A 21,734-nucleotide genomic window follows, 5' to 3' on the forward strand; every position below is an offset into this window, starting at 1 on the left:
CATTAGCGCCAATGTGAATAACAATCTTACTGAATTTACGTTTAGCATTAGCCAGCACTTTTAAATTTGCCAAGATGTCAGGTGCTCTGGCTCCCGGTAAACAATGGACTATGGTGGCTGGTGTCTCTATTTTCAAGTTCTGTACAATAGACTCGCCAATAACTAAAGCACTTTCATCAGGTTTCACAGTGGGTGCGTCACTGAGTGGGGAGAACCTGTTTGATGTTTTGATTGGAATGGAAGAGTGGTGTTTTGACCTGCTACTATGCCGCCTCACAGTCACCCAGTTGCCCAAAATTAGTTTGATAGATAATACCAGAACTATGGTGGGAATTAAGTTATATATTATCACTTTAAACAACAGAGAGTGAAAGTAAGATAGAGATTCAACAGAAAAGCGAAGCTACATGGAGCTACAATCACAAACCTCTCAGCAGCAGACAGACAGGGACAGGTAGAAGCAATCGATCAGCAATCGATCATCAAACTAAACCGATGTGAGATCATTCCCGTGCACATGTAGAGTGAAGTGAAAGACAGTGTAAAGGGAAAGAAAATGAGAGTGAGAGGAGAGAGAATGCTGTTTGGAAGCTTTGAAGATTGACAGAAAGCCATGATGAGGTGCAGATGAGGCAGGGCATCCTTAGCACACTACAGCTCCACAGCCAATCATAATGGTGAGAGTCCTTGATTTCACGGAACAATAAAGGAGAGACCTGGAGAATGCAGAATTTATGCCTCTCAATTTACCTGTGTTTGGTGGGAATTGTGAATTTCACTTCAGCGTCCTCACCATGGAAGTCCTCAGTCATCGTTAAGGGCCATACATAAAGCCTGCTGCTTTATTCTTTTAATCAGGAAAGCTCTTGACTTTAATACATTTAAAAAAGGTATGTTTGATATCAAATATCTTGTGACACACTCAGATTGCTCTATTCCAGACATTTGTCCCAATAGGACTTTATATATATTCACATATATGATAAATATACTGTTTATTCGTTTTTTATCCTGCATGTTCCATTAAGAAACAGAGCGTGCTCAGTGGCTCTTAATTTTGCCAGAGTACTCTGACCTGATGTTATCAACAAAATCAGATTAACATACTGCAACCCTAAATAAATGAATCACAAAGAAACACATTCACGGTATATCAATGAAGAAGCAATCTGACAATGTTGAAATTTGCTGCTACCACATTAACCCAGTTTTAATGGGATTTCAGACAGATAATGGCACAAATTAATGTTTCCTTTCAAGTGAATGTACTAACTATGACAAATTGATTCCCCGTTCTCTCCTGAGCTTTTTCTTTTTTGGCTCTATTTTAATTTTAGATGAAGCAATAAGAGATTAATGGTTGCTATCTCATCTTTTCACATCTAATGAAATTACAGAAGAGGATATGATTAGTTGAACAATGGCATAAGAACCCACTTTATGCAAGCAATCTCGCGTTAAAAGGAGCTGAAAATTGACACAGGCTGAAGAGGAGGGAATTTGGCAGTATATGCCCACGCCTGTGTCTATGGATTATGGATTTTCACCCAGGGATTTTAATGGAGCTATGCACAAAAGTCATCTGCGGCCAACCAGTGCTACTCCAAACCTTGGAACGCGAACTTTGTTATTGTTTAATGGTCATTCATGGCTGAAGGATGGGGATCGCAAGCCAGTAACGCGGTGCTGCTGTTTGTTTGGGACTAACAAAATGCACCACTGGGTCTTTTAGATAGGGCCTAAAAACAAACATGCCTCTCTTCTCTGACGGCGCCACTAAACAGAAACAATGCCTGGTCAAGGCTTGTTGCTTCTCCTTGCACTGAATCTCCAGAAGGAATAATGGTACATTGTTCACATTGATCAGCCTTCTGATCACACAGAAGCCTAAATCTTGCTTTTTGCTCATTATCTAATTAGCTAATCCATAAAGCGCTGAAACGTGCTCTGTGTTATTAATGTCTTATGAAAGCCATAGGCAGACGTGGGGCTGCAGCATTCCATTGCAACGTTATACGTGTGGCTATTTGAAATATTGATTTGGGTTTAACATTTTTCTTTTCATGTGAGAAGAAAGAGATCGTAGAAGGATACATGGGAAATCAACAGTCAGTTATACAGTTTAGCAGCTTTTGTGTAAAAAAATATTTGACCACAAAATGCAGCGATTGACAAATCAAAAGAGATGAACTACATTTATTAGAAAACATAAACTAATAAATAAATAAATATTAGTTTCATATTTGGCATAATCTTGCACACAAGCTTTAAAACAAATCGATCGTAAATCTAATCTAGTTAAGAGGCTGTAGGTTAATCTAAGATGATATGAAAAAAAAAATGCAATTTCCAAATCAGAGAGGAAACTTGAGGCTCTTCTTCAAAAAAGATCAGTAACCTCTCTTTTAGACCCAAGAGGCTTTCAAGCAATGTTAAGAATTGAAATGCAGAGCTAGAGAGATAAGGTCAATAAGGTTATGAAGATAAATTCGAGTTCAAGTTTATTTGTATAGTGCTTTTTACGATACAAATAATTGCAAACCAGCTCTACAGGAAATAAAGTTTCCACAATATATTTATATATTGCAGAACCTTAATATATTTAACTAATGGCAAAATGTGGTAATTCTGTATGTTGTCTGAGCATTGGCATCCTCTGAGGTCCTCTGAGGGGTTGGCATTATCTTTTCTCAGGTGTTCGGTCATCTCAGATCATTTAAGGGTTGGATCCAGACTGAAGCTTCTGTCATTCCTAGTTACCACGGGATGTTAATCCAGTGACAGAAACAGAGAAACAAATAGAGACATAATTAGCGAATTCAAATGTGAAAAAGCTCTACCTCCTTTAGTGGACTTAGCGTGTTGGATTGTAGCGTGGTAGAAGACGAGTTAGGTATGCAGGAGCTAAACCATTTAGGACCTTATAGGCAAGTAATAATATTTTGTAAATGATACGGAACTTAATAGGTAGCCAGTGCAGAGACTGTAAAATTGGGGTAATATGATCATATTTTCTTGAACTCTAGCCGCTGCATTTTGGACTATCTGTAGCTTGTTTATTGAAGATGCAGGACAACCACCTAGCAGTGCATTACAATAGTCCAGTCTAGAGGTCATGAATGCATGAACTAGCTTTTTTGCATCAGAAACAGGTAGCATGTTTCGAAGCTTGGCAATGTTTCTAAGATGGAAGAATGCTGTTTTTGTAACATGGGAAATATGATTTTCAAAGGACAAGTTGCTGTCTAATATAACACCCAGATTTCTGACTTTAGAGGACGTAACAGTACATCAGTCTAGTTGCAAATTGTAATCCAAGATATTCTGTGTACTGTTTTTTGGTCCAATAAGTAATATCTCTGTCTTATCTGAATTTAATAGGAGGAAATTATTGCTCATCCAATCTTTTAATTTTTTTACACAATCTATTAGCTTAGATTAGAAGTTTAATCTGGTCTTGTTGAGATATATAGTTGAGTATCATCAGCATAACAATGAAAACTAATCCCGTATTTTCTAATAATATTACCAAGGGGCAACATGTATATTGAAAATAGCAGAGGACCTAGGACAGATCCTTGTGGTACTCCATATTTTACTGGTGATAATTGAGATGACTCCCCATTTAAATGAACAAAGTGGTAGCGATCGGACAGGTAGGATCTAAACCATCTTAAAGCCTGCCCTTGAATACCAGTATAGTTTTGTAATCGATCTATGAGTATATCATGGTCTATAGTGTCGAACGCAGCACTAAGGTCAAGTAATACTAGCAATGAGATGCAGCCTTGGTCTGAAGCAAGAAGCAAGTCATTTGTAATTTTAACAAGTGCAGTTTCTGTACTATGGTGAGACCTGAAACCTGACTGAAATTCTTCATAGAGATCATTTTTTTGCAAGAAGGTGCACAATTGAGCAGACTTTTTTCTAAAATTTTAGACATAAACGGAAGATTTGAAATGGGTCTGTAATTTGCCAGGTCATTAGAATCTAGTTGTGGTTTCTTAATAAGAGGCTTAATAACCGCCAGCTTGAATGGTTTTGGGACATGAGCTAAAGATAACGATAAGTTAATAATATTGAGAAGCGGTTCTTCTGCTACAGGTAACAACTCTTTCAGTAGTTTAATGTGTACAGGATCTAATAAACACATTGTTGGTTTAGATGCACTGAGAAGATTATTTAGCTCTTCCTGTCCTATAGTTTTAAATATGAAGATAAGGTCAAAACTAAACTACAGAGGCAGGCTATTTGAAAGAAAAGAACTGCTCTGTTATGCCGTCTGCTAGCAGTCATCAGTCTCATTAAATGGGAATCAAGCTCTGTGGCTAAGCATTTTTAGTGTATGATTTTGGTATAGTATTACTGAGAGATCTAATACAGATTCTTGCTCGAATGCAGTGATGCAATGAGTTTACAACAACCTTACTGTAGATGTCAGTGGTAACACTTGAATATTGGGACCAATTCTCGCTTTTAGGTAGATGCTTTAACATTCCTATTAAAAGCATATTGGCTGTTTATTAATACGTATAAAGCACATATTCTGCATGACCATATGAGCTTATTGAGGCAAAAAAACTACAGTTTCTACATTCTGTGCATTGAGTTGGAGCTGGCTCGAGGAGTTGTGCACCTTTAGCGGGATTTTCCCCACTAGTCTCTACAACTGTCAAAACAGTTATGTTTGGAGGAAATAGAGGAGCACTCATTGGTGAATTTCAAATTCAATTTAGCGATAGAAGATTGACTGAGGGTTTCTCCCCCCTCTTCTTTTAAAAAAGGTTTATTTTTTCCATGGCTCGTTCCTTTTGAATAACGTGGCACAGTATTTATCCCTGTCCTTCACATATCCTCGGCTCTGCAGTCTTCTGCTGCCTTTGACGTTGCTTATGTGTCCTTAGGAATAAAAAGAAGGTGGGGGTGGGGGTGGGGTATAGAAAATAAAATGAGCTATTGTTTTCCTTTGATTCCGGGCAACAGTTCAGATATGGCAAGGGCACTGAGCCAAGTCCTCTGCAACAGACGCCGCTAGCAGTAGTGCAATACGAAATCCACAGCAAAATACACATTTGTAGGCGTCTTACACTAGGTTTTGGCTGTACGAGACTCTCTCTCTCTCTTTCTTTTTTGCAGGGTTCAGGGGTGTTGCAAGGGGTTGAGAACGAAGGTGGGGGAACGGAGGTGCTGCCGTGGACCTCGGCGAGGACAGCCAATCTCCTCATTCAAGCCTGCCTCCACACAGCTCATATTGTCAGTTAGCCAGTTTAAAGGAACCTTGAGCAGCATCAAAGATCTTTTCAAAGCCTTAATCCTAATAGGTCGTGGTTTGTTCTGTCACATCAAAGACGCGAGCGAGGGAGGTACAGAGGGGAAGAATGAGTCGGGGGGAGCTGGCAAAGATTCTTATGGGGAAGATTGGCAGAGGATTTGCGGCACGGCGAGCACTAAAATCTGAAATATCGGCTATGGAAAGCCTGCTGTAATAGATATGAAATGGGCCTTCTCAACACCATGAAAGGCTGACATTTGCTGAAAGATTGTCACGAGAAGCCCTTTTATTCCCTGCCATCTATCAAGCGTTTGTACTGCCACCTTGTCCGCACTGGAAATTCGCAAGTGTCACTCTCAGCGGTGTATAACGGATTGGTCATTTCCAAAGATTATTTCCCCCCCGCGCGTCAACCGCTGAATCTTCAGCTAGAGAACTTTGCGGTCCAAACCTGAGGAAATAAATGTATCATCTCGTACGTGCGCACGCATGTGTGTGTTTACTTCTCACCTCTTGACACTTTAATCTGTAGTTCAGTGTCTCATGCATTGAAACCGATACGATCGTCTGACATAAAGCCACTTCCTGTGAACCAACATGACACAAGTGCTTCGTTAATTAGCCGTCCATGGGAAAGCAGATATCGATTTTCTGTCAGCGCATCAGAAAAGAGGACCTTTGTCTTCACGGCCGTCCGCCGATAGCAGTGATAAACCGTGCCTTACACTGACAAGAAGATACTAATAAAACAAGCTTAAAAAAAAGGAGGTCGATCGCAGAGCTCAGTCGGAGGCATGGAGGAAAAGAAAGATAATGATGATGCTGAGCTCTCTAGCATTTCCAGTCAACATAAAGAAATAATTCACTGAAGTGACTGGGTTTTTACCAAGAGAAGCTTAAACCGGTTCAAAACGCTGGAGTTTCAGAGGACTGCCTGGGTGTGTGTTTGTGTGATGATGGCTTGTGTGAAATCCCACTGGTGCTTATTATTTCACACCCCTGTGGCTACAAGTTTGAAAACAATCCCTTAAAAACTAGCAATAAAACTTACTGGGCTAACAAGGTTAATCTGAGTCTGAAAAGACTGTTGTTCTTAGCCATCTAAATAGGTCCCTAAAGAGCCACTTAAATCTTTAGGTTTTTGGTGACTTGGTCCAAGAAAATATGGGAGGCCATATTGGATAACGGTGTTGCACAATGAAACAAAAGTAATCTACTGAAAGCGATAAATGGTGAAAATTAGTGATCATTTTTGCATTCGCATAATCTTCCAATTCAGGTTTACATCCCTTAACGCTTTATTCTGAAAATAAGTTTTACACGCTTCACACCATTTGGAATATTCTTTTGTGATGAGCATATTTTGATTAAACAAGTGCATTTTTTCCCCCTCTGCAGTTTTCTCTGAAATACTAGACAAGTTTGCTTTTGGCATTTATTAATTATTTTAATAATAAAGCACGGTTCTGTAATCAACTCAGTAATTCTCATTCTTGCCCTTGACAATGATGAAAATGGAAGTCGTGCGACTCTTACAGTGCTTTCAGTCATCTTTGTGTTCGTGTTCAGAAAAAAATAAAAATAAATGTCAAAAACAAAAACCTTGCTCCAAAATCATATGCTCATTCATGTGCTCACCTTTACATGGACATGTTTAGTATTTTGTTACAGTGGACATTCTGAAACCCAAAATTCCAATTCCAAAATTCTTTCAAGGTTACGAGGTTCCAAAAAGGTTTTTGCAGCAATTTCAAAAAAGAACCATTTCTGGTTCCCCAAAGATCCATTCATCGAACTCCATCTTTTTTCTTACTGTGAGGAACATTTTAATAACATTAAGAACCTTTTGTGTAATGGAAATGTTCCACGGACGTTAAAGGTTCTTCGTGGAACCAGTGATGCTAATAAAGAATGCTAAATTATATTTATTTAGCATTCTTACAAATATATGCTGCTAATGGATTGTAAATACCGATGGTGGACATGCTGGAAATAACTGCTCTGTTCTCAGCTGCTGAAGCCATCGTCATCTCATACGCGCATGGGTCAGATGGACACAGTGAGCATTAGTATTCAAACTGCCAAAGCACCAATCAGTGCTGGAGGAACGGTATGGAGGATATGGGGGTTGAAGAGATGGTGGGAAGTGATTGTGTTCCAAATTCAAGACGGCACCAGAGCAATGATGATGAAACAGGAATCACTCTGATGCCTTCAAGGCTAGATTTCATGGCAAATCAGAACTACTAATTTCTGGATTTTGTTTTCTGGTTTATGTCTCTTTTATGCAAATGTTTATTAATTAACAGCATGCATTCAAATATTATTATGATGTATCTGGCATATTAACAAATTCACTGAAGTTGTTTGTGTACCCCGGTGTTATATTGGGATTTCTTTTTATTTTCTATTTTCTATTTTCAATTCAGTTTTAGTTACATTTTTAAATGTAATTTTTTTATTCACAGCTTTAGTTATTTTGGTACATAAATTTAAACAAAATGAAAAGGATGAATGTTGCCTTGTAAACTAGCTGAAATAATTAAAGTTTATATATATATATATATAAATTATTTTGTTATATTATATAATTATATATTATACAAAATTGTGTGTGTTTGTGTTTGTGCTTCTGTTCAAGTTTATTTATTTAAAACAGTAAATGTATTATTATTATTGTTGTTGTTTCAGTTTTAGTTTTAACTGTGCCTTCAGTGACAATACACAATAAAGACAATGAAAACATGAGAACAGTCTCTCTTTTGACTGATAACTGCCACATGTTGAATGACATTGCAGTCTTGTTGAAAACTACAATCTGTCAGATGAATACTACTATTTGAAAAGCGCTGTTCCTAGTCTGTTATTTTCTGAGATGAATAAATGAAGAGAGAAATTATTTCCCAGTTTAACTGATGTACAGTTCAAACCGTGTCCATCTGAGTTTAAACACTAAGCCGTGGTCACAGGGCAGGTAATGTTACATTTAACCGAACTCAATTATGACAGAGATGTTTGGATTACACATCTACTATCTCCCTTCCTAAGTGTCTGATGACAAATTTAATTGGAATCAGATTATAGAGTAAGAAATCCTGAAGCTCTCTTTGCTGTGTAGTCTTTATTACACATTCGACACGGAGACCCCGCCATGCATTCGGCCAAAAACACCTTCCCTCGCCTGCAACAATTCCCCTCTCTAATGCTTATTAATTTCACACTAGATTATCTGCTCAGATACATCTTGTGTTTTGGGAGAGTTTTTTTATTAATCGTGTGCATGGTTTTATAAGTGGGCACGCTGCATTTTTAATCAAATTCCTAATTAATGCATTTAAATATTTAATTTGACTTGTAGTTTTAGTTTACAATATATTTTTTACCCTTCCTATATGTTGAACTTTGCCCTTGAATTAATAATGCTAATAAACAGAAGTGCATCCTTTACGAGTAAATATCACAAACATTTACATTTATTGATGTATTAGTATATAGTTTAAATTTCAAGATATTCAACGTGTTAGGACTGTATGAAACTGAAACACAACTTAAATGTCTTTGTAAGTGCACCTTATTGCAGCTGTTCTTAGAAAAGAAACCTACTTTTAAAAATCGCCCCCTGGAGTCCGAAAAGGAAACACAGATTATCTTGAAAAGTTCATATATTATATGCAATTACATTTGTTTTCCCTGATATATTTTTTCTTCTGTTGCACATTAGTATTACTGTTATTATTAAATGTGTTCATTAGCGCTGACTGTCTTTATCTTAGTAAGTGGCCTGAAGAACTCCAGATAATGTTTTATAGAAATGCATATAGTTTTCCCTGAGCTGAAATGGTGTTATTCCACAGATAAATGTGCAGGACTGAAGGCAATCAGCATCACCGACACGCATTTACTTTCTTCACACAAGCATCCAGTTTTACGGTTGCTATTCATGGATGTGATATTCTGTGTGAAGATGCATTTACGGTGTGTTATTTTACAAGCAGAGCATATTTAGGAATAATATGGCCCGCTCTCTCCTTTAATCTTAATCGAGTACGTTTACTTTTAATGACACTTTGATTCACATCAAGGAGAAAACATAACCACACAAAGAGAAAAGTCAAGTATTTGCAAGCTCTTCATGTGAATTTAGTAGAGACAAGTGCTTTCAAGCCTTCCATTAATGTGTTTTGTAAAGCTGGAGCGGTGGTTTTTCATGGAGTCCTCTCGCCACCCTGTGGCTTCATTTTTCAGACATCCTGTAAGTCATCTTCAACATTCAAGAATTTTACAGATACTAATTTTAATGCATTCTGCAATTCTACAGAGATCTGTTGAAGTTTTTTTTTTTTTTTTGCATTACTCTTCTCTAGCTTCTTTCCTGATCTGGTTGTCTCTAATAAACCTGCCATTGTATATTATAGTTGGCTCTTTAAAGAATTGCTTTTCTTCTTCTTATCCTTCTTCTTCTTCTTCTTCTTCTTCTCCTTCTTTTTTTATTTCTTTTATTGTTGTTGTTATTATTATTAAAAACGTCTGCTAAATGCATGAATATGTAAAATCCATAAATAGCCTGACGTACTGTATTTTGGCAACAGGTATAAAACAGGTTAAACAGACATCTGTGACTGAACATGAAAACTCGACAGCAGGCAGCAATTAATCTGCCGTTCTAAAAAAAGTATTTCTTTAATTTTCTTTTCTTTTCTTTTCTTTTCTTTTCTTTTCTTTCACTCAGGTTGCTGAAAGACGCCATCTGCTGTCTATCTTTTTTAATGCAGATTATCGGACATCAAACAAGGCATTACAGAACAAAGCTCAGTGAAATCAATTAAATAGGTTTTGAAATGTATAATATATTTTGTTTCAACGTTCATATATGAAAATATGTTTAAAATGTATTCTGGGGCAATTATGATATATTATATATATTTCCAATTTTACAGTAGCCTACTTTAAGGATCAAATATGGATCAAATAGCCTACGTAGATGAAAACTGTATTTATAATGATTTAATAATGTTTTGTAGTATCGTAATGTTGTTTTCAAGTCAATTAATGTGACAGGATCTTAACATGACACAGTACAACCTTTTCGTTCCACTGCAGGAGGTGATTCAGCCGTACTGTGAGGTGTCAGTGTCCAGCTGAAGTGATTGGCAGATGATATTGTGTAGCAGCAGTAGAGAAAGATCTGCTCTGACCTGATGCCCTTCACACACACACACACAGAGCATCGGGACAGCTTTGTGTGTGTGTGTGTGTGAATGTGACGTATGTTCATTACACAACTTTCCATAATTGCTCAGTCATGGCATTCTGTGGTTGAATATAAATGTGACCCTGGAGCACAAAAGCAGTCATAAGAAGCATGGGTATATTTGTAGCAATAGCCAACAATACATAGTATGGGTCAAAATTATACATTTTTCTTTAATGCCAAAAATCATTGGGATATTAAGTAAAGATCATGTTCCATGAAGATATTTTGTAAATTTCCTACCGTAAATATATCAAAACTTCATTTTTGATTAGTAATAGGCATTGCTAAGAACTTAATTTGGACAACTTTAAAGGTGATTTTCTCAGTATTTAATTTTTTTTTGCCCCCTCAGATTCCAGATTTTCAAATAGTTGTATGTCAGCCGAATATTGTCCTATCCTAACAAACCATACATCAATGGAAAGCTATTCTGCTTTCAGATTTTTTTTTTTGAAATTGACCCTTATGACTGGGTTTGTTGCCCAGGGTCACATATTTTGCTTTATTTATTTACTTTTTTTGTACAATAGCCAATAAATTCCATAATAGACCATTGTTCTAGTCATGCATTTTGACAATTAAGTGAAATAATTAAATATTGACTGGTAAATTAAAATAACATTTCTTTTAATATTCTAACTCTTCTCTTTCATGACATTCTAATCGAAGTATTTTTATTTGTTAATAATTACAATATTTTAATCATTTTAATAGCAATAGAGTATAAATTCCATGAGACTAAATGGTCAAATCTTTGGAATAATTCTGACATTTTGATGTTCTTGAAGAAGTTTCTTGCTCAGCAAGGCTGCATTTAAAGCAGTAATATAGTGAAATATTATTACAATAAAAAAAACAACTAACAAATAATTTTTGAAACAAAATCATTCTGCTGATTTGCTGCTCAAGAAACATTTCTGATTGTTATACATGTTGAAAACAGTTGTGCTTCTTCATATTTTTCATATTTATTAGCAGGATGTGTGAAGGATCATGTGAAGACTGGAGTAATGGTTACGATGGAAAAGAAGACATTTAAAATGTTATTAATTGAACTATTAAATGGTAACTCCACGAGTTCTATTAATTATTACATCAATAATAGAAATACCAGAAACAACACTCCATCGGGTCTGGCTCTTAAATAAACACACACAAAATAAAAACACCCTAAATGAATTACCTCTGGCTATAGAATAACTAAAAACACAAATATGGAATATGATATTCTCTTTTGCCCTTTCATTTTTAATTAGCTGAACTAATACATCCATCCATATATAGCATACAGTCTGCTAAACCTATAGAAATGATTGATTTGTCTTCAAACTTCTACTTGGGTCTTTTATAGGACGCCGATAGCGTCATCATGAGTAAAGCAACTGTTTAAAGTGTTACTATGTTACTGTTTAGTGTTACTAAAGCAAGTGTTAGTAATAATATCACAATCAAACAGCAGGTGGCGCACCAGTATAATCTATCACTACAGGTACACCTGATACAGCTGAAGCCCTGGGGATGTAGTCACATCTAGCTTGTATCATGAAATAAATTTAAATATATATATATATAATAATAAAACAATGGCATAGCACATAATATTAGGTAATATTAATACCTATAGCTACATTTTCTTGCTAATTTTATTAGGCAAATAGGCTAAAGCAAATGTTTAATGCTTGATTTTTTAAATTCAAAGTGTTAAATGACATTTAAAAAATAATAATAAAGCTAATACTACTAATAATATGAATCGGTGTATGTGTCGGTGTGCTTCCGTGTTTACACACCCACAACGGAGAAGCGTGTTGCCATATCTTACAAACACAATCCGTGTTTGTTTATCAAATGTGTTGTCAATGGATCTGAATGTACTCTTTAGCGTAATGATGTATTCTAATGCATTAATGTACATCATGACCTACTGAATGCAGATAAGATGTGTTCCTTTTTCGTTTATTTCTTTATCAAGACAATGCAGGATTTCGCCTGAAAAAAATTATAAATATTTTTTTTTTCTCGTAATTGTTCTTTTTGACTTTTGTGTGTGAGTTTTTAGGTTAGTCAATATCATCTTAATTAGTCGAGAGCAAAATGTGTCGGCAGTCATGTGTGAAAACGGTCTGAATCTGGCACGCTGTCCTCCTCAGAGGGGGATTTGTTTCAGAGGATCTGGCGCCCTGCCGTCCGTCGCTCAGTCAGTGCTGTTCTTCACACATACACACAAGAGACAGGTCTGAATGGTGAAAGGAAGGTAAAAGCGGCTACAGAATCGCCTTTTACAGCGGGATGTTCACTCGAAGGGGTTATGGAGACGTCAAGAAATCTACACAGAAAGTTCTGGACCCAAAGAAGGATGTTTTGACGCGTCTGAAGCATCTGCGCGCGCTGTTAGGTGAGTCTGACAGGACTGAAACATTCACACATATTCCCCACAGCCTGAGTTTATGCTTATAAAATCAGCTGCTTCGGGGCTTTAAATGCCACGGAGATGTTCAAATGGCCGTTTGAGTATGAAACAGGGCTGTAATGTGCGTGTTCCTCCATTTGTGATCGATAATGTATGGATTGAATGATTAGCGTTAGCTAGCTTATCGTGCTACATCAACAACAGACCTGACAGCCTGTTATGTGTCAATATATGAGCAAAATATATAAACACAAGACATAACACACGTATATGTGTGTGATTAAATATACCAAATATATACATGATACACCTGAATATATAAGAAACAGACCTGACAGCCTGTTATGTGTCAATATATTTATATATACCAAATATATTAACAAATGACATGTCTGTTGTTTCTTTTTTCGGTATTAACTCGCACACATCAGACATGGCACCCATGGGTGCCATGTCTGATGTGTGCGAGTAATATATAATATAATATATATAATAAACTACAGACATGGCACATAAACAAGGCATGATACACTGTTATGTCTGAATATAAATGCATAGTTCACACACTGACTCTGAATATATATATATAAACAATGGACGTAACACATTTATATGGTTGTGAATACACAGAATTTATACACAACAAACCTGATTTGTGAATGTATATAAGATACCTGAACAGCAGACCTGACACACCAGTATATGTGTGACTGTACAACAATAATCACTGATATGTGTGATGGTTTTACATTATATTGACCTGTATACATTTACCTGTAATGAGGAGCTGGTTTTCTCTCAGTGCATGTGAGGTGTGTTTAAAACGCACACATATGTGTGTTTTTCAAATAAGAGAATGAATCTGTGCTCGGTCGTGCCATTTATGTGATGAGTGTTAATTTGATGTGTGTCAGTTTCATCCGATCATAAGAGAAACAGGTGTAACAACCTCAATTACTCTGTTGAGCTGAATGTTTGAGAGTATTTTTGGGCACCATCACTGTTTGCTCACCTGTGATGACTGACTCAAACCTGCCTGTGATGTCCATAAATGCTAGTCTTGTTGGCAGCTCGCTGGGATTTCAGCTGCATGTGAAATCTCTGTACTTGTGCTTTGTTTCACCTTTTAAACTTCACTGAGCAGCTGAATTTAATTTTATTCATGTATTTATTACTGCAGGCTGTTTCAGTTTTTCTAAGTACATTTTAAAGCAGTCTCACAGAGTTCAGTCTTTATAAGACCAGTTTGTCAGTGTTTTTCTTGCTGACTCATTTCTGGTCGAGTGTCAGGACAGGTGAGCTGAGGTCACAGGCCAGAGGATGCTGTTTGCGACTTCCTGTGTGTTTTCTAGTCATGTATTATTAAGAGCTAGATAAAACTGGTCTGGTTTGCCATGAGCTGATACTCTCGCCTTGCTGCAGTGTGACATTGTCCAGTGATTTTATAAAAAGAAGAATTTCCTCTCACTGGCTGCTTCCTGTGTGGACAGGAAATGAGGATGAGTGATGGAGCTACAGAGAAGCACCATTAGTGGCCAGCCTTTATTTCATTTCTGTTTTATCATCTGTGTTGTTATTTGTTTGTTTGATTGATTGTAATGTTTAATATGATTTGACATAAGTGTGTGATGAATTATGGTTAATAAAACACATGCAGGCAGATCTGCCTCGACAGAACCTTCACCAGGGTCCTTTTGCCTATTAAAGGAGCTGTTGTTTTAATGCCACTGGCCAAATTGCTGGTTCCAATAAAAACAATGAAAAAAAATAAGTAAGTGCATGGCTTCTGTGGACCACCATATGTTTGGTAATGGTTAATATCAAAACTGTCTGACAACTACATTTTTATTTTTAAAATGTTGTTGTTTTTTTTTTGTTAATGTTTTGTCAACCACTGTTTACTAGACCGCAATCAGACATGTTCTTAACTTTAGTGATACAGTATACTGCATGTTTAACTAATACTTAGCTGAACATTAGCAAAGGCTAAATAGGCCTAACATTTTAATTGAGTACTAATCTCCTCGAGTGTCACATGCGCTTCAGTGTGTGTACTAGTAAACAAAACTGTGCATCTGTGTCATTCACTAACAGAGATACGCAGAACATGCAGGCCATATGACCAAAACTATATATGAATGATTTATTTAAAGATAGTGATATATATCAAATATATATTTTCTGTAAACAGTGTTGCTATGACATCTACATTTTAGAGATCAGCGAAATGTCACAATTCTCAGTACCAGTGCAGAATACTAGGGTAACAATTAGTAAAAAAAAATTCCTCAAACTTATTGAAAATTGAAAATAACTTATTGATAAACTGTCCGTCATTAAAAAAAAAAAAAGCAAAGGACAAATACAATAGAATAAAAAAGATACAAATGAAACAATCTGTGCATAATCAGCACTGTAAGAATGAAACTTAATTTCATTCTTATTTAAGCTACAAAGTCCTTCAGTCAAGAGCAGTGAGTGATTTTGTTTTTGTCTTTTGCTGTTTGATTAATATTAAGCACTCAGTTGGCAGCAGGAATATAGCCCACTGTCACTTTAAGAGCTGCACGGATCCAATTTACTGTTACACACCTATTTTGATTCTCAACTGTTTACACTCATTTATTACATAACCGATGAGGGTTTATGTGAATAATCACTAAGCGCTGCCTTTTGACACGTTTTTCATGTATTTGACAGTTTAGACGCTAAAAAATTACTTTTTCTTGTCCGTCTCTGAGCTCATGCACAGAAATCCTCCTGAGGAACAAGCATGGTCCATTTGGCAAAAGTCGCATTACATAATTGTACTGATTTACGCGTGAAATTGGGCTTTTATGGAGAAGCGAAAGCACTGGAAAGGGGGCGGAATGGGACACAATAAACAGTTTATCTCGATTATTGTATTTTCATAAATGTTGGCGGCCGAAATTGAAATCAAAACTATATTTTGATTAATTGCACAGCCCTACTTAAATGTGACTAATATACTGTATAACAAATACTTGCATGCACAGTTTTAAGTCTTTTTGGTAACTTCACGACTCCTACATAACTACGTCATTGCTTCACCTATGTTCTACTGAAGCTCCACGTCACCTGTACTGTTTGCACGCTCGTTTGACTGTCGTCTGACACTGAGGTGAAGTTGTAGTGTGCGTCTGAAAAGTCTACCGTTTTACCGTTTGATGTGGTCGTAAAGATGTTTTGCGTCTACATAAACGCAATTCTTGTCAAGAAAAAAAGAAACAGAAACAGCAGTTGTGAGTCAGGTGGCCAACTCTAGCTCCGCCCCTGCGTTAATTGGGTTAAATACTGAAAAATTATTTTTGCATGCATTGAGTTAATTTGGACAGCACTATTAAATATTTAAATGCAAGATTGAATCTGAAATTGCGATTATTAACATTGATAAGCATAGCAATGGAAGGGCTGAAAAACGTGTCAATATGTCAAAACAAATCTGTGCATTAGGTCTTACAGTGTATGCCAACTCGTTGAAACGCATCAGTTTTTTGGGGTTTTCTTTGACATAATTATAAGCTCTCTTTACCACAAGTGTTGCTGGATTTTTCTTTGTTTTCATACTATTTGTTTCCATGCACCTTGTGAGTGGGTAAAGTTGCACCAGGTTTACCTTCACTAGTGTATGCAAACTAACGGGCTACATACCAATGTTTTAGTTTACTTTTTTTATTAGCATTAAAGCTGCAGTCCATAATTTTTTTTGTGTTCAAAATTTATAAAATTTATGTAATAAGCAAGTGCACCATGAATCCATTTTCCAACCGTGTTATTGGCTTGTCCTGAATCACTACGGTACACCTAGAGTCATGGCCAAAAATATTGGCACCCTTGGTAAAAATGATCAAAGAAGGCTGTGAAAATTAATCTGCATTGTTAATCCTTTTGATCTTTTATTTAAAAAAATCACAAAAATCTAACTTTTCATTGGATAATAAGAATTTAAAATGGGGGGAAATATCATTATGAAATAAATGTTTTTTTCTCAAATACAAGTTGGACACAATTATTAGCACCCCTAGAAATTCTTATCAGTAAAATATGTCTGAAGTATATTCCCATTCATATTCACAATTTTGAGCACTCCAGGGTGATTATGAATATGAAATTATCCAGCCATGGCTTCCTGTTTCACATAAATATAAATAGGAGGGAAAACAAAGCCCAAATTATCTTTATCATCATCACAATGAGAAAAACCAAAGAATATATTTCTGATGTGCAGCAAAAGATAATTGAGCTTCACAAATTAGTGAAGTGGCTTTAAGAAAAGAGCTAGAGCAGTGAAAATTCCCATTTCCACCATCAGGGCAATAATTAAGAATTTCCAATCAACAGAAAATGTTATGAATCTGCCTGGATTTAGGACGATATAGACACGAGGACGTGTGTCTATATCGTCCTAATGCACGGTGAGAAGGAGAGTTTGAGTGGCTAAAGACTCTCCAAGGACCACAGCTGGAGAATTGCAGAAAAAAGTTGAGTCTTGGGGTCAGAAAACCTTAAAAAACAAAACAGCACCTACATCACCACATGTTGTTCGGGAGGGTTTCAAGAAAAATTCTCCTTGCTCATCCAAAAACAAACTCCAGCATATTCAGTTATCAGACACGGCTGGAACTTCAAATGGGACTGGCTTCTATGGTCAGATGAAACTAAAAAATGAGCTTTTTAGCAGCAAACACTCGAGATGGGTTTGGTGAACACAGGGATAAAAAGTACCCCATGTGTACAATGAAATATACTGCTGTATTTGTGATGTTGTGGGCCTATATTTCTGCTGGAGGTCCTGGACATCTTGTTTAGACGCATGGCATCATGGATTCTATCAAATACCAACAGATAAAAAATCAACAAGTGACTGACTCTGTTAGAAATCGTGTTATGGGCTGTTTGGATCTTCCAAATGTACAATAATCCAAACACAAACCTCAAAAACAACACAAAAATGGGTCACTGAGCACAAAACCAAGCTTCTGCTGGCCATTCCAGTCCTCTGACCTGAACCCTGTAGAAAATGAGTGAGGTGAACAGAAGAGAAGAAGCACCAACATGGAGCTGTGAATCTAAAGGGTCTGGAGTGATTCTGGATGAAGGAATGGTCTCTGATCTCTTGTCAGGTGTTCTCTAACCTCATCAGGCATTATAGGAGAACATTTAGAGCTGTTAAACTGACAAATGGAGGATTCAAAAAGTATTGAATAAAATGGTGCCGTTAATTGTGGCCAATGTGTATCAGAGAAAAACATTTATTTCATAATGATATTTCCCCCCATTTTTAATTCTTATTATCCAATGAAAGGTTAGATTTTTGTGATTTAAAAAAAAAAAATATATATATATATATCCAAAGGATTAACAATGCAGATGAATTTTCACAGCCTTATGCCGATATTTTTGGCCATGACTGTATAATAAGTGTTTTAGACTGGTTTGAGTAGGTACTGCTGTGGAGCAGCCCGGTACCTGCGTGATTCGTCATAAACTTAAACATAGAAGTAGCTCCGGCTACAATGTTCTTCCGCAAGATGCACGCAGTTCTGTTTATTAACCGCTAGAGCGCCAAAAGTTATGGATTGCAGCTTTAACTAAGAGCCTACTTTATTTAATTTGATTATTTTCACAGTTAAACTGTTAAATAGTTCCAATAGTTTTTGCTACGTTGCTGTGAAGTTATGTTTTCAGCAGTAGCTGTGTTGTGAGTGTACAGTAGGTTATAGCTATAGAGCTGCTGTGTGTGCATTCACTGGTCATGCGTGGTTGAGTTTGGTAATTAAAGCAGCACCTGATCACACACAGCCTGTCTTTACTCCCTCCACCAACCCCCACTATCACAGTGACAGGACAATAGTCAACACCACAGTCCAGGTCACAGGATGACCCACTCCACTGGCTTGTCTCTAATCAAAGGGGCGGAAAGCATTTTGGGTCTAGTGCATGGGTGAACATTACACATGCTTTACATTGTGCTGTTTTTCCAGATAGGCCCTAGTGAAAAATAAATATACTAAAATGTATTTGAAATACCAAGTATATTGCAAATACATTTACTTATTATGTACTTAATAAATATGCCCTGCAATTGTACTTTTGGTATACTAAACTGGTGTACTTAAAGTCTGCTAAACTGGAACAACTAATTTTGTACTTAATGCACTTTAATTGTGCAGAAGTAAGTCCAACTAAAGATATACTGAAGTATATTTGATTGCGCTGAAGTGGAACTATTGCAAGTATATTTCAGGTACACTATAAATGTATTGAATTTATTATTTAAAATTACAAAAACTGTGTGTTCGACTGTACGCATATGCTATCGTACACATAAAAAACTGAAGTAAACTTTGGGCTTTATACTCAAATAGTGTGACAAAAAGGCTGTTTTTTTAGGCTAGACCAGCCAATGTGCCCGTTTGTCTTAGGCTCTTTTATACATGTAATTAATTATGATTTAATTGGTGTATCATAATTTTATTTCAAATATTGATGGAAAATATGATGAATTCAGTTATTTAAGGGTAGCTGAGCACTTGTTTCCCTGTGCAAGGTTACCAGGAAGCTGATTTTAATCTATTTCCATGAGTCCTGCATTTACATGTAGGTTTGAATTATGCAAATCATCATCTGGCCTTCATCCTATTAGAAGTTCCTGCAAACCTTGGATTTGGTTAAGGACAGAGCTGCACAGAAATCCATCAGTCAGTCTCAAGGCCTTAAATGTCTCAATGAAGCATGTTCTGAGTATTATTTTATATTTATAATTTTGTCTTTTACTGAAATTCTGACAGCTTTGCATTCAATGATTTTTTGAAAAGCCAGACTTATGCTGTTGGTATGAAGTCCGGATGGGAAGAGAATATCCGACTGACATGTAGTGACTAACTGGTTTGTTGCTATGTGTTGCTGAAGGACAGACAAATCTGAAACTTATGATAGAACCATAATAATACAGCAAAAACGTCTCATTTATGAAACGCCATAGCACAGTTCTGTGACCGCTTTTAAGGAAAATACAGATAAAAATCGTGGAAATGGTTCAATTATATTACATCACAATATACAACACTTTAAAATTTCAGACAATTTTGTAAAATACTGAAATGGAATTAAAAACATCTATGAATAATTCTTTGGCTGCCAGTAACCAGTAAATACCTTCAGATCAACTGCCCCAGTGAGAAGTCATTGGTATCTGTGATCTGTTTGATGCGGTGTTCTGTTGTAATGTAGCTGTGAGTGAGTGTCTGTGCAAGTCTGTTAAACTATCTCACTTTAGATCTGCTGCTGTTGTATTTGGAACATGAAGTACTTGATTTTGTTGATGATTTTGACAAACCTCAAATCTGTACATTGCCAGTTCTATTGTGAAAAGGGACGCTGTACAGGTTTGGTGACTTCAGAAGACGTTAGGAGTGGCGTGCTTCTGCTGTTTCCACTTTGATGACATCTGTGCTCACAATGAGTTGATTTTAGGGAACTGGAATGCTGGAGGAATCGAAGGAGTGGTATAGAGCACCCTTCCTGTTCCTGCTCAGCAGGCTGTGGTGCCACTCCTGTCCATTATTCCTGTCCACCCAGTGCTCAGGTGACGTTTGCTGGTATAATAGGGACTGTTTTCATCTGTTTGGCTTTAATGCAAGAAAGATTAAATGTCAACTACTGTAGCATTTAGATTTCCTCTGTCAGGAACAGTGGCTTCAGTGGTTCCTCAAAAGTAATTGAAACTTTAGAAGCAGTAACTTTAGTGACGTAAAGATGCCTGATATTTTGAACTGTATCTTTTCCTTGGTGATATTTTCCGTTTTGCTCTGGGCACTCAAAGTGGGAATATCAAAAGTGCCATTCATTGTCTTGACAGATGGCAGCTTTCTGACTCTTGGACTACCATACTTGTGCACAGGCTGTCTGCCTTGATCCGATCTGATTGCACGGTGCAGAAACCTGCATGAGTGCTCTTCAGTTTCTCTTCAATAGCAATTACTCTTCTTGTTAAAAATCCCCAATTGGTGTGTTATTTCTGTAATACCGCATATACTGCATGTTGTTTATGTCTTAACTTGATTGTTAACGGGACAAAAGAGGTGCCAAAATAGCTGCCAAAATAGCTGAAGTCTTGCATGTAATGGATCGGCAGCATGTCATTAAAATTAATGACACAAACAAATGTTGACATGAATTTGTTCTTTATTATTTTACTTCAATAATTACTTTAATAACTTGAACCAGTTTTCTTAGCTGACAAATACCTGAAGGCTGTTTTTGCATTGTTTTAATTCATTATTGTTGTTTGATCGTATTAAAATTAAGGAGTGTGTTCTGTTTATTATCAGGTTTTGTTGTGATTTCATAATCGGGTTCAACAACCCGAGCAGTTGCAGCATTACAGAACTGACATTCACAGTGAAAAAGAAAAATAACTTTAACTTCTCATGAAAAGAACTTGTTAATATAATGCTTGTATAATATAACCACAACCTCTTCAATTATTTAGTTATCATTGTGGTGATAATGATTTTTCTGCTGATATCGTTAGTCCTGGTATATTTGTGTGCATCAGAAAATCTCTGATTACTTGCAGCTTTTCTCTTTCTCAAGCATGCGACCAGGACTGTCTTCAGTTATCATGTCACAATGCTCTGTGTTGTTTGTTATTGTTATTATTCTGGTTTATTTCAACATCTTTGAATTCTTTTGCTGTTTTTGGGCTCATTTTAATCATTATCGGCTGCTGTAACTAAAGCGATACCATTGTCATGAATAAGCAAATGCTTATT

The 21,734-nt window shown here is 36.5% G+C and overlaps 1 protein-coding gene across 5 annotated transcripts in view; it reads left to right on the plus strand.

Annotated features, from left to right (window-relative positions):
- Positions 1-12,718: 12,718 nt before the first annotated feature.
- Positions 12,719-21,734, plus strand: part of LOC306886696 (ral GTPase-activating protein subunit alpha-2-like) — a 175,581-nt gene continuing 166,565 nt past the window's right edge. For all 5 annotated transcript variants that reach the window (XM_079444010.1, XM_079444012.1, XM_079444009.1 and 2 more), the window contains exon 1: positions 12,719-12,921. In XM_079444010.1, the coding sequence (XP_079300136.1) occupies positions 12,816-12,921 (106 nt within the window). In that variant the 5' untranslated portion in view covers positions 12,719-12,815. The remainder of the gene's footprint in view (positions 12,922-21,734) is intronic.

Source organism: Barbus barbus (assembly GCF_936440315.1).
Source record: "Barbus barbus genome assembly, chromosome: 20".
NCBI lineage: Eukaryota > Metazoa > Chordata > Actinopteri > Cypriniformes > Cyprinidae > Barbus > Barbus barbus.